This window comes from Tenrec ecaudatus, chromosome 6 (genome assembly GCF_050624435.1).
Source record: "Tenrec ecaudatus isolate mTenEca1 chromosome 6, mTenEca1.hap1, whole genome shotgun sequence".
Classification (NCBI taxonomy): domain Eukaryota; kingdom Metazoa; phylum Chordata; class Mammalia; order Afrosoricida; family Tenrecidae; genus Tenrec; species Tenrec ecaudatus.
In genome coordinates this window covers 124,022,601-124,037,164 of record NC_134535.1, presented here as the reverse complement: position 1 = coordinate 124,037,164, position 14,564 = coordinate 124,022,601, and the positions used below count along the sequence as shown (strand labels likewise).

The 14,564-nt window shown below is 39.9% G+C and overlaps 1 protein-coding gene across 3 annotated transcripts in view; it reads left to right on the top strand.

The window, feature by feature from the left end:
- Positions 1 to 14,277, top strand: part of KLRG1 (killer cell lectin like receptor G1) — a 45,840-nt gene extending 31,563 nt beyond the window's left edge. For all 3 annotated transcript variants that reach the window (XM_075553107.1, XM_075553108.1, XM_075553106.1), the window contains 4 exons: positions 939 to 1,040; positions 3,691 to 3,860; positions 11,926 to 12,026; positions 13,644 to 14,277. In XM_075553107.1, the coding sequence (XP_075409222.1) occupies positions 968 to 1,040; positions 3,691 to 3,860; positions 11,926 to 12,026; positions 13,644 to 13,755 (456 nt within the window). In that variant the 5' untranslated portion in view covers positions 939 to 967 and the 3' untranslated portion in view covers positions 13,756 to 14,277. The remainder of the gene's footprint in view (positions 1 to 938; positions 1,041 to 3,690; positions 3,861 to 11,925; positions 12,027 to 13,643) is intronic.
- The last annotated feature ends 287 nt before the right edge of the window (positions 14,278 to 14,564 follow it).

The following is a 14,564-nucleotide window of genomic DNA, read 5'->3' as shown; positions in this document are numbered from 1 at the left end:
TTAGAACATTTTCTTCTTTCTTGTACCCATTGTTATTAGCTCCACATCTCCAACTTCCCCCACCATACACCTAGGACATAGAAAATGGAAATATGTTCTCAGACTTGGAAATATTTTCTCACACTTTAATTTCAAAGTGAAACAAATAGAGGTTAAATGCCACATGCGTTCATGTGACATATTATCTCATCCCTGACTATGAACCGCAAGCCTTAGCTCTTCTAGGGACAGCAGCTTACCAAGCACTCCTACGATGTGTCACTGTAGACAAATAAATCAGGCAGCAGTGTTGACTGTTGTGGTGGCAAGGTGAGGCCTCCTTGTCTAACTTCACTGATGGAGACATGAGCTATTCTCAGCAGCAACAGCCAGAGGCTGGTAGCGGTAGAGTGGAGGCCACACGCACCTCCACTTTCCAGACGTTTTTTCCAAATCTGATACCAGGTGTTCCCCCAATAGCACGAGCTCCTCTGCTACTTCTGATAATTCGTTGGAATAGACTCGCACAGCTCACAGGCCATACTCATGAGGAAGGGGTTCATTAGGAACTGACAGGTTACAGTTCAGAATCAAGAGCGAATTAGAATATATTTCATTAATCAGGCCAGCCTCTTCTTGGTGGTACCGGCAGGTAGACCTCTTGCTAGCCCTTGGTAGACCTTATCAAATTATTCTCCATAAGGTTGTATCAATTTGTTTCCCCAAAAGAGACATTATGAAACCGTGTAGCCACAATTACAAAGAGACAAAGGTGTACTTTTAACTTAGTAGGTGTGATTGACTACCCTGGACTTTCCTGAGAGATCCAGAAAAGGATCTAATCACATTTCCCACTGGGTCAAAATTGTTCCCAGATTCCAAATTGTCTTTCCTTGACCTGTTCTTCCCCTCAATATCTCTACTGATTCAGGATTTCGCTTTGGTTTCTGTTCTTGTAGCGCCTTCTCCCAGGTCCTCTCTTTCTTACATGGCAATCGCTTTGGGGCTTCTGACAGTAATTCTCATGAGTTTGCTGCTGTACCAGTGGATTCTGTGCCGGGGTAAGTGCTAAAGTAAACCAACTATGATCTTTACGGTCTCCATTTTATATTATGATCAATATACCATAACAGAACATTTGAAAAATGAAAATGCATCCAAACAAAATAGCAACCTGAGGGTTGCTATGAGTCAGCAATTGGCTTGTATAAGCACAATGAATGGGTGCTTATACAATGATGTATTTCCTGTTTGGGGGTATAGCTTCATGTTTTTTGCCAACTACACAGATATTTATTTTCTTAACAGAATTGAAATCAAGTCCTCTAAAATCCCATTAAAATTTTTTCCATTTACAGATACTATAGATATTAGAACAATCTATAATATTACAGATATTATAACAATCTATCTTACAATCTATAACAATCTTACAGATATTATAACAATCTATAAATCAATTATATCAAGCAAATTTATACATATATTGCCATCGTCATTTGCAAAATACTGTCTTTCTACTTGAGCCCTTATAAACATTTTTTTAAGCAAGACTAGGTGTTTGTAGATTCTGATCAAAGTATGCTTATGATATTATATATTGCTTTTTACTTTTAGGTTATCTCATAAATATTTTCTTTTTATCATGTTTCATGATAATACAATTAGATACTATAAAGATAATTTAATGGTGTTTAATTTGTTACCTAACAGATATATCATGACTTAATAAACATATTCTGATTCTCTCCCATCCTCCCACTTAGGTAGGTTTCACTTTCTTCTTTTTTAAAAATAGTTTTATCAGCATTTCAACCACATATCATACAATTCAGTAGTTCAACCATGTCAAGAAGAGGATGTACAATCTTTACCAAAATCAATTTTAGAACATTTTCTTTTTCTCCATACTCATTTTTATTCATGTAAATGTTTTTTGAATTTTGGCAAAATGTACACAACAAAATACTCACCAATTCCCCACGTTCTGCATGTATGATTCAGGGCCACTATTCTACGTGTTTTACAGCCATCATTGTGATCCCTCTCCAAATGATTTCACCACCATTCAAACACACTCAATGCCCCCTAAGAAACAACTCTTCCTCTTCACCATTGGTCAAGTCTAGTTTCTTTTTTTCTTTTCAGTTGTTTTCTTGAAATATTCACATATCATACACTTCCATAGTCAAAATGCTTCTAAAAACAGCCTTATGTACATCATCACACTCAGATCTAAAGCTTCCTCCCCCTCCTGCATCCACTGATTGCTCCTCAATGCCTCCCACCCCTGCCCCCATTTTCAAATTTCTAAGGTGAAGTTTTCTAGGTTTAATTCTTATAGCTCCTTAAACCGGAGAATCCCAAGGACTCTTACTGTTTCCTAATCTAGAGCCCCAACGTTGGTCTATGTTATCGGGGATCGCTGTTAGTAACAGGCAGTTGAGGCTCAGGATTCTTGCCTCAAACCACGCCCAACCTGTGACAGAAGGAGGCTCTGAGGGAAGATGGGATTTTTGGATACAAGCTGCATAAAGTTGTGTGGAAAAGTCACAGATCAATGAGGTGCCTATTAGTTTATCACTAAATTCCTGGAATACCGTATTGGTCCCATGCCAGGTCTTCATAAAACTTTACGTGAAAGAATTAATTTTCCACATTTTAATGATTAAGTCTAGAAAAAGTATAAAATGTACTCAGCAAGTCTAAGTTACATATGTGTTTACCTAGTACAGTAAAACATGGAAAAGCTGGAACCCATGTAAGGTAGAAACTTTCGAGAAGCAAAACTCGATGTTGATGTTTATAATGTGAGATTCTTTTAAGAGTGCGACTGAAAAGTGGTAAACACCTATCTAAGATGGAAAACTTGAAAAACCCAGAAAAATAAAACCAGAATTCCCTTGAATTCCCACTCTAATAATTTTCACAGTGAAATGGCTCATACATGCTCACTATGAACTTGTGCTCAAAGTGATTTTAATAGAATTATGGAATCTTAGTTGAAATTACCTGGAGCCCTATTTAATTTTTTCATTTTGACAGAACTGTAATCAAACCCAGTGAAAGAAATGAGAATCTATCTTTTTTTCCCCCTTAAATAGTTCAGTGAGAGTTTGATTGCTTTTCATTTTAGTAGTTGATACTCTTCTCTCTCTGTAAGGTTCAAAATAATACCTAAACTAAATTCTTTTGGTGAAGTAGGAGTTTTAAGTCTAATCTTCAATGGTAACAGGCATTGCATCTGTGATAATAAAGAGATACAACTTTTCCTTGTAGTTAAGGTTCTCTCTAATTCTTTTCCATTGTACCATCCTGAGGAATCATGTGGAGGTTGGGCATCCTGAAAGATTCTGCCAGCCTTAAGCCACGTACATTACGCAGTTGAACAAATTAGGCCACGAGCATGTAATGCATGGGCATCAAGACCTCTGGCGGGAGTCCTGGGCCCTCTCACAGTCCTCAGCCATATCTGTGTCTGCATGGCCTTCCCCCTGCTGTCCTCAGAGTCCATCCGTGCTCAGTGCAACGATAGCAACGGCGACAGAGGTGGATCCCTGACTTGGCGACCATACATTGTTCATTTCTCTAGACCTTAATCTGAATAGTAGCGGGGCGAGGAAGATCCTGGTACTATCATTTTTATCTGCTGTTTAATTGCCAAGGCCCTGTGGTCCAGAAAGATGTGAACCAAGCCCTCTTCTTTGTTAGACTCCAACGACTCCCGTTGTGCCAGTTGTCCTCGCTGCCCAGACCGCTGGACCAAGTATGGCACCAATTGTTATTACTTCTCGGGGGAGAAAAGGGACTGGAATGGCAGTCTGGAATTCTGCCTGGCCAACGAATCGCATCTCCTTGTGCTTCAGGATAGTCAGGAAATGGTAAGTAAAAATATTTAGAAGATGTAGCTTGCTTTGTTAGTGAATGATTTTCCAAATATACCATGCACGCTCTTTTGAGGAATAAAAAATCTGTCATTTATTGAGGAGGATGCATGCTTTCTCACCTCTCTTTTCCCGCCCTTTATTTTCCTTTCTCCATCAATACCTGCTTTCCCCCTTCTCCTCTCCCACTGCGTGTCTTTCCCCCATCTGCCCCAAAAACCCCTAATTACAGAAACACAGATACTTGAGTGCTCGTATGTGTATGTGTCTGTTGGAAGTGGGAGGGCCGTGAGTATTACACAGAGGGATTAGGCTTGAAATCTTGATCTAATAAAAATAAGCATCAGCCCTAAAAACACACAGGAGGTCCAACAAAAAATAGACTGCAGATCCCTGCAAGAGAACCAGTGAGACTTGGGAGGAGATTGGGAGAGAGATTATTATGGGACCAAACTGCCTGTGCCTAGGGCTTTATTGATTTCTTTTTCTCTTTGTGGTTTGCTTGATCTTCACTGGGAACCAGTAAATGCCCGACTGGTAATAATGCGGGGGTCAGAAGGCATGATAATGAACAGCTGTAGAAACCAGGAAAGAGAAGGGAGAGAAGTGTGTATGTGTGTGTGTGTGTGTGTGTGTGTGAGAGAGAGAGAGAGAGAGAGAGAGAGAGAGAGAGAGAGAGAGAGAGAGAGAGAGAGAGAGAGAGAGAGAGAGATGTTCTTGAGGTCCTGGACTCTGTAATCTGATTCGTTTTCTTGCCTCAGCTTTTGTCAGATTCCACAGAACGAGCTTGACTCATGTGTTATCAACTGAGCCATTTCACTAGTGTTATTATACATTTGCTTTTTTTTTTTGTTTCTTCTTGACTTTCTTTCTGGGGAAAACACAGGTTCCAATGGCTTTAACATTCCATCTAGGAGGTCCCACAGGAGTTCGGGTTGGCAGCTTCTTCCAGGGGTGAGAGATGGCTGGACCTGGTCCCTCCAGTCTTCTCCACAGACTGTAAGAATTTCCCACCCATTCCCTTTCCCCTCCCCCCATGGGGCCCTCCCCCCAACAACCCATGACATTGACACACAAAACAGCCGAGCCCAGCCACGATCCCCAGCATACTGTAGTTTCTGTTCAGAGGGGTGGATCATAAGTTTTGGCATCTGCTTGGTGGTGGTCCAGGATTGGTCCAGGAACAGTGTTTAAGGAGAAATAAGTCTTTCAGACTTTCAGTTTATAAAAGCAACTTTATAACCTTGGATAAACATTATGACTTTCCATTTTCTCCCAAAGCAAGGTTTACACCCTATTTTCAGGTGTGTTTTAATATTCAGACTTGGGTCTGCACAGCTACCCAAATGAGCATATGGACCTACTAAAATTGAAAATATTTTCCAACTAGCATTCCACTGGGTGTGAGCGCTCAGCTAGAGAACTAGGCTGCTTTCTGTTCAAGTCTACCAGTCCATAAGACGTGCCTTCTCATGAGCGGGGTAGTCATCTTTCAGTAAGACACACTGATACAGTCTATCTTCAATCAAGATTGGTTATAGCAGCGTGTATAACAGAAGTTACCTTACATTGAATGTCTTCTGCATGCCAGGTATTTATGTATAGTCGTCTTTTTATTCTACTTATTCATAATCTTCACTGCTGACTTACAAAGTAGAGTTCTCAAGCCCCGTTTTATTGATCAAGGCGCCCCGGTGGTGCAGTAGGGTAGGCATTGAGTCACAATTAGTTTACCTTGCTAAAGTGATCTTGCACATGTTGAAAATTGACATATTTTTTCCTATTAATTTTGTTCTGATACTTTTCTTATTCTATACATGATTAAAATATTTGAATGTCAAATTTGAACTTGACATTATCTAGTTCCCTTGACATTTAGGTATCTCTTCTATCGCTAGCTTCAAGATGATTCTTACACTTGATCTTAGCCAAAAGGCTGAGAGGTGATTCAAGATGATTCTTGATAGAGGAAATAAAAATAAAACTGAAATAGAGTTGTTCTGCTCTTTCTTCAGCTTCTGTTCACAAAATAGCATATACCCTTTGTGGTTCTTGCCTTTTGAATATACCACTAGAGACAATTGTGTCCTTTTCAAAGATAGGTTTACTACTGAGATCTCTTTGGAACTACTGCAGTTTTAAATCTATTATGACACACCTCACTCTTTGTTTTAGTTATCTAGTACGTTTATAAGAGAAATACTACAAGTGTGTGACTTTAACTGAGAAAACTGTATTTTTCTCACCGTTTAGGAAGCTCGAAGTCCTAATTCAAAGGGGCAGCTCTAAAGGAAGTCTCTCCCTTTCTGTTGGCTCTGTTGAAGGGGGTCCTTGTCTCTTTGGGCTTCTGCTCCTGCGCAATTGTCATGAAGTTGGCAAGTGTCTTCTCCCGTCTCTGCTTCTCTCACATGCTTGTCAATCTCTTTTATATTTCAAAAGAGATTGTAAGCTAGAGTATGCACTAATCTTGTCTTATTGACATAATAAAGAAAACACATTTCCAAATGGGTTCATAGAGACTAGTTCCTGGACCAGATGGGTGGACACAGTGGCGATAACAATGGACGCACACACAAGAACAATTGTGAGGTGGATGTAGGACCAGCCAATGCTTCATTCTGTTGTACACAGGGTCACTGTAAGGTGGAAATGACTCAAGGGCACCTAACAAAAATGTTATCAGAACATTACTGGTTTGACAACCTTCCTCTTGACCTTGGGGTCGCCTTCATCTTCTTCCAGAACTTTTTGATGTTAGCTTTTCTTGTATGTAGGGTATACATATAATTACAGACAATGTTTCCTTCTTTGGATATGACACTACTGCTTACAACACTGTCTCCCCTCCCGCCCCTCCCCCCCCACACATACAATTTCCAGCAAAATTAGGTCATGGAAGAAGAATGGTTTCTGTCAGACAGTCATGAGTCTATTTTCATTTACACTATGGTACTTATTAGCTATGTGACCTTCAGTAATTTCCTCAACCTCTTTGAAGCTAAATTTCCTCACATCAAGTGGAAACTTTCTAGAATTGTTATGTCTATTAAATGAGAAAATCTAGGTGAATGCTTCTTTCACATCTCAAAACCAACCAAACTCACTGCTATTGAGTAGATGCCAACTTACAGTGATGCTATAAGACAGGGTAGAACTACGCTTGTGAGTTTCTCAGAGGGTAACTCTACGGGGGCGGGAAGTCCCATCTTTCTCCAGTGGGGTGGCTGCTGGTTTCGAACTGCTGACATTGCAGTAGTAGGAGTCAGGTTAGCTTTCCTTCTCTTCCATTTCAATGGACTTCCCTTGTTGCCAAACTAAAACTCAAAGTCAAAATAACTTGTTTTGCTCTTGTCTCCTAAGACATGAAATTTCAGTAACTATGCAACACAAACCAAATTATGATTTCTTAAATTGAAGGCTCTCTTGATAAAGAAATCTTAGAGGAAGTGTCAGATGATTAAAAGAAATGATTGGAATGCAGGGCTGATATTATTGATTTATTCTAGCGGTCTTTATATCTAGTGTGACTTCCCTTATCCTTCCTTCATAATTAGGCCAAGTAATCAGTGTGAACTTCACCCCGAGGTGTGGTGAGCTAGAATATCTCTTTCTATCTCTTAAAGAGAGAAGCAAGTGGTGGTTTCCTGAGGAAGAATTATTTACTTTTAGTATTGTGCACTGATGCAAAAAATAGGGGAAATTTTTTTCTTTTAAAAATTACCTTATTGGGGGCTTGTACAACTTGTATCACAATCCATACATCCATCCATTGTGTCAAGCACATTTGTACATTTGTTGCCATCATCATTCTCAAAACATCTTCTTTCTACTTGAGCCCTTGGTATCAGCTCCTCATTTTTTACCTTCTCTCCCCACCTATCCTCCCTCACGAACCCTTGATAATTTAGAAATTATTATTATTTTGTCATGTCTTACACTGTCCGACGTCTCCCTTCACCCACTTTTCTGTTGTCCATCCCCCAGGGAAGAGGTTATGTGTAGATCCTTGTCATTAGTTCCCCCTTTCTACCCCATTTTCACTTTGCCCTCCTGGTATCCCTACTCTCAGTATTGGTCCTGAGGGGTTTATCTGTCCTGGATTCCCTGTGTTTCCAGTTCCTATCTGTACCAGTGTACATCCTCTGGTCTAGCCAGATTTGTAAGGTAGAAATGGGATCATGGGACAAGGGACTACCAAAACAAAACAAAACAGAAAAAGGCTCCGCTTGGTGGAGCTTTCACAGTACACATTTTCCCCACTAGGCAAGCATCCAGCAACTGGCTCCGAGTCAGTCCACCCAGTGGCGTCTCCTGGGCAGATTCTCTCTGATCACAGCGAATTTTTTTGTAAAAGCAGTTTTGCTCAAACTTCCATTTTTGTGATGGTCGATTTAAGAGAACAGCATGTGGCTGTGAAATTTTGTTTCCTCTCCAGGAAAAAGGCCGCAGAAGCTGTTGTGATGTTGAACACAGATTACAAGGACAGCGCTGTGGGAAAAACTCAAGTGTATGAGTCGTTTTTCTTGTTTCAAAAAAGGTGAAATGTCAGTTGATGACAAATATCATTCTGGACATCCTCAAACTTCCAGAATGGACAAAAATGTCAACTCGTAGTGCATCTGGAGTTTGTTTCACCAGGTCAGACTTTAATCAAATTTTCTTTTTATTGGTTCTGAAAAGATTCATAACAGCATGCAACCAAAAAGGCCTGATTTTTCACAGACAGGGGACTGTTTTTGCCACCACCACAATGCACCTGCTCATGCAGCCATCTCAGTGTGCCAGTTTGTCTCAAAAAATAGCATGCTTTTCCTGTCTGATGTACCTGATTCAAGTGATCTCTCTCTCTGCAATTTCTTTCTCTTTCTGTGAAAAAGAAGCACATAAAAGGACAGCAATTTGAAGACATAAAAGAGGTGAAGAAAAAAATGAGGGAGGTACTGTCAACCATCCAAACAGATGAGTTTGAAAAATGTTTCCAAGAATAGAACTTCAGATTTGACAAATATATTAATTGTAATGGAGAGTATTTGGTTAAATGCATTTGGTTAAAGTGAAATTTCATTTTAGCAAAATGAGATATAAGTCTGATATCAATTTTAGAATCAATAAGAAAGTTTCTATTACCCACACTGCTCAGCTATAATATATATATTTATTTTTATTAAAAGATCATTTTATTGGGGCTCTTACAACTCTTATTATAATCCATACATCAGTTGTATCAGGCATATTTGTACATATGTTGCCATCATTCTTTTCTAAAAAGTTACTTTCTATTGAGTCCTTGGTATCACCTCCTCTCTCCCCCAACCTTCATGACCTCCTGATAAATTATAAATTATTATTATTTTCATATCTTACATAGAAGAACCTGCTGTCTCTCTTCCATCATGGTTTCTGTTGTTTGTTCTCCTGGAGGGGTGTGAGTGAGGTTATGTGTTGATCATTGCGATTGGTTCCTCCTTCCTCCCCTCCTGTCCCCACCTTCCTCCTACCCTTCTGGTATTGCTACTCCCATTCCTGTTCCTAGATTCCGTGTGTCATGAGTTCTTATCTCTCATCTGTACCTGTGCACATGCTCCAGCCTAGCCCTCAGTGAAAGGCAGGACTTGGTCATGATAGTTGGGGGTGAGGGAGCCTCAGGGAACCAAAGGAGTATTGTGTGTTTCATCGGTGCTTTACTGAACCCTGATTGACTCATCCCTTCTGTGTGACCTTCTATAGGAGATGTCCCATTGTTGACAGATGGGCTTTGGGTCTCTGCTCCCACCCGCTCATTCGCAACAATATGTTGTTTTGTTTGTGTGTTGGGGGTCTTCTGATGCCTGTTACCCAGTCCCAGCTACACCCCATGATCACACAGTCTGGTGTGCTTCTTCCATATGGGCTCGTTGCTTCTCTGCTAGATGGCCATCAGCTACAATATTCAAGCAACCTTTTTGCTTCCAATTCAGCTTTTTCACCTCCAGGGCATATTTTATTTCTTGTGTTAGGAGGCCACTTTCCTTTAATCTTTGCAGGAAGTCTCTGTGACTTGACAAAAACCCTTACTCTCTTGAAATGCACGAGGGAACTGCAGAAGAGTGTCTCCAAATCGACACCATCTTCCTGGCTCCTCTTCTTATTTTTGTTTTTTATGCAAAGTGATAATATTTTCATAAACTACTCTTGGTGGGCAGTTATTCTTAGTATAAAACTCACTGAACGAAACCCAGCAATTCCTATGCATAGCGACTCTGTGAAGGCCTCCTAAAGCTGTCAGTCAGGAGAGAGAGGAGACAGCTGTGTGCTTTCCCCCTGGAGCAGCTGGGGGGTTTGCCCTTAGCAGCCCAAGGCCTAATCCTCAGCACGACCAGGCCTCTTTTTCTTAGAATATAGTGTCTAAAATTCTATTAGTCAATGAAAACATATGACCTGTTAAGCCACTTTGATATGTTATTAAATTTTTTTCTGTGTAGAATTAGATAATTTAGACATCCCAGAACCATGCTCATTTTGGAAACTGAAGGAATATATGCTGTGTTTTAATAACATTTGAATTACAGCCTTGAAAATTACTTGCAAAGCATGTGCATGTGTGTGGTGCAAATAGTGACCTAACGGGAAAAATGTATTTGATTTCATTTGCATGAAACATTTTTAAATCTTGCCTTTAGATCTTGTTCTTCTTTCTAAAATGTAACCAAACATCCCAAGCTCTGAAGTTTCATACTGCCTGAAGCACTCTAGTTCACACTGTCTTTTGGGGATAAGAGTTTTTATTTAACATCCTTACTTATATTTTATTGTGATTTCTTCAGTTAGTTATAATTATGGGATATATATATGTGTGTGTGTGTGTGTATTCAGACCTATTCAGACACAACCAGAATATGGTTGATGAACTCTGGTTTTGAAGGCTTCTTCTGGGTGGGAGGGGAGAGGAGGAAGTCTTTAGCCAACTCTCTGTCCTTAACCCCAGGGTTTAGTCTCCTCTATGTGCTAGGGGGATATGAGACTAAAAGCAGTAAATAAACAAAGCAGATATTTTATTTAAGTGGAATGAATACAGTAAAATATTTCCATATCTGGCCTTGTCAGTGAGAAGAAGTAAATTGGACTGATCAGGTGCCTAAGAGTGAAAGGGCAGAATCTGTGTTTGTAAGTGGATTTGACCTAATGTCAGGTCTTAGACACTAGTTGAGGTTTTTGAGCAAATCATGACCCATTTCTATGTTTTATGAGCTGTCATTTTCCTTCTTGAAACCGGGGGAAAAGAAATGGAATATTCTGCTTATAACTCCAGTGGGAAAATTAGGAAACATTCATATTTTCGTAATTTGAATAATCCTCGTAAGTAGGTTAACAGTTCGTGTAAGAAATATATGAAAGCTTTCAAGGAACCCAGAAAAATTAGAATGCCATTTCACCTTTTTCACCCCACCCCCATCCTTTTCTTTGCTCTTCTATCTTCCTCCTGATTCCCAACCTGCACGTTTAAGTAATCAATGGGGCTAAAGACAAAGCAATGCAGAGTGTTTCATCTACACAGACAGTTCCCTGTGCTATCGTAAGTTCCTCTAATGAATGTCAGACATATTCAATTTAACTTTGCCTTAAATTTGTTCTCTTAAGAACTGTTTTTTAGGGACCGGAAAATTGAAGTTAGAGGAAAAAACAAGCACGCAGCCACAGGCTCAATCATAATTTATGTATCCAACAATGATAAGACAGACGACTATTTCCTCTGCAGTATTTATTATCATCTTTCTTTATAAATTATTTGAACACATATCGGGTGCTTCATGTAATCATGGAGGAAGTTGGAATGGATGGTAGAGATGTATTATTATCTTCTTTGTCAAGTTAAAAGAGGGCAATTACAGGCCTCAAATTCAATTCTAGGATGCAGCTCCACTCAGCAGTCCATTTATCTGGAGAATTAGAAATGACGAGCTATGAGTTATTTCAAGTAGGCGATGATGAGGGAGGATGTGAACAATAATGGTTTGACCACAAGACTAGGCCTCTTAATCTTTTTTCTCACCTTTTTCCCCCTAATCTTCAAACTTTCCCTTAGAGCCTCTTCAAAACTTTCCTCAGGAACGATTTTCACTGGGTTGGTCTGAGGAGAAAATCTGATTGGAGGTGGGAAGATGGATCAGTCCTAAACTTTTCAAGGTAAGAGCCTTCAAAAGAGTGTCAGAAAAAGAGGGGCTGGGGGATGGGGAAGGGAGAGCAGGAAATGACTGGGGAAAAGACAATCTTATGTTTGAGAAAAATGAATCGAGGATAACAGGTGGACAAGAGAGGAAAGGGTGAGATGAATTGGGCACAGGGAGCAAGGAAAGGAATGGATGGGGGCGGGGGCGGGGGTGGTGGCGGCTGGAGGTAACATTTTAGAGTCTGATGAGCCCTTTCTGTCCAAGGCATATGTTTCTTGGGGATTTGTTTTTCCTTTTCTTCCATTTCCACTTAAACTTGCACATGAGCAGTGGATGGTCTTTTCTGCAGTAGGCCCCGTCCTTGTTTTTGATTGATGTTGCTGATTTTTTTCCATTGATGACATTCACAGATGTAGTCTGTTTGATTACTGTGAATTCCATCCAAGGAGGTCCATATGTATAGTGACTGTTTATGTTGCTGGAAAAAGTTCTTTTGCAACGAATAAGTAATTGGTCCCGGGAAATTCTCTCATGCCATCTCCAGGGTTGTTTCTGTCACCAAGTCCATAGTTTCTGACTGCTGATCCTTCTTCTTTGGTCCAACTTCCACATTCCAATGACCAGTTATTATCAATGAAGATTAGTTGCATGTTTGAGTAATTTCAGAATGCACTAATTGGTTAAAAAAAAGATATGTTTCTTCATCTTTGGCATAAATGGTTAGTTTGTAAATTTTATTATTTATTTAATCATTTTATTGGGGGCTCATACAATTCTTATCACAATCCATCCATCCATCCATTGTGTCAAGAACATATGTACATTTGTTGCCATCATCATTCTCAAAACATGTTTTGAGTGTGTAAATTTTAATGATAGCTATGTTGACTGTTTTTCCCTAGAGACATATAAAGGCTATCTTTGTATTGCAGGATAGATCTTGAAACGCTCTTTTTAAATAGGAATGTGAAGCCCTTCCTTTTCATTGTCATTCCAAGATTGTAAACCTGATGACTTTCCCATTCCCAGTGACCAGTAACCGTCCATGTCAGTGCACCAACGCTATGACATTACTCTTTTTGCATTCCATTTCAGTTTTGATGACTTCTTTCCTAGATTCATCCTTGGTACAAACCACATTCCAATTATTGGGTGTTTTTTTGCAGATTTTTCTTCTCATTTTAAGTCATGTCCCCTGCGTAAATGTAGGTCCCCAAAGCTTTGCTCCATCCACAGAATTAAAACCCACTGTATTTTGAGAAGGCAGCTCTTCCTCGTTCTTTCAACTTGAAGGGCTCATCTTCTGGCACTGTATCAGAGCATGTTCAGTTGCTATTCATAAGGTGGCAGTGACTAATTATTCAGAAATGGACGGCTTCCTCCTTTTTCCTAGTCTATTTTTTTCTGAAGCTCCGCTGAAACCTGTCCATCATAGGGAACCCTGTTGATATTTGAATACCATGGCCTAATGTCCAGCATGATAGCGATGTGTAGCCCACTACATTATGGCAGACTGGCAGATGAGCGGTGGTAGCCCTGAATAAGGAGATAAAATTTGCTCAGCAATGTTTCCCTTTATGCTTCTCATCATATTGACTCTGTGGGTTACTTTGCTTTTTCTGATTTCTTACAGGGTTCTATCCAACAGCTTTGTACAGATGTGTGGGGCTATGAACAAAGATGGTCTCCAAGCCTCTAGCTGTGAAGCTCTTTTACAGTGGGTCTGTAAGAGGACCAGAATTTAATGGATGGTTACTCTAGTCTGACCCTCAGAACTGTCTTCTGGCTTCTTTTAAAATGGGGAGCTGACCATTGGTCATTGGGATCACCATGAATTATATCTGTAATGAATGCTGACCTTCTTGTATATGGCATGAAAAGTAAGATTAATTCAGTCTCTTAGGATGCTTTTCTGCTGACTCTCTTAGAGACTGTATTGGTATTATTGTAGTGCTAGGCATTGAACTGTGTCCTCCCTAACCTAAATGTATGTTGCAAAACCTAAATGTGTGTTGTAATGCTTGTGGTTAAAATCACACTTGGGAATGGAGTGTCTTTTTATGTTAATGAGGCAAGATAACCGAGTCCGCCTCTTACGAAATATAGACAGAAGACATCAGGACAAACACGTAAGCCAAGATGGAGGAAAGAGAGATGACAAAGCACATGAAGATGCGAAGTCAAAAGACCTGCCCACAGAGATGGCAGAGAAGAGAAAGGCTTCCCCAAGAGGCGGCCCCTGAATTCAGACTTTCTGTTTCCTTAACTGAGAGAAAATAAATTTCTGCTTGTTAAAACCACTCACTAGTGGATTTTCTGTTATAGCAGCGTTAGAGACTAAAACAATCAGCGATTTCATGATGCAAGCAAATTTGTGAAATAGGTGGAGCTTGTTATTTAAAAAAATCATTTTATTAGGGGCTCATACAACTCTTATCACAATCCATACATACATCAATTGTGTAAAGCACACATTTGTAGACTCATTGCCCTCATCATTCTCAAAATATTTGCTCTCCACCTAAGCCCCTGGCATCAGATCCTCATTTTTTCC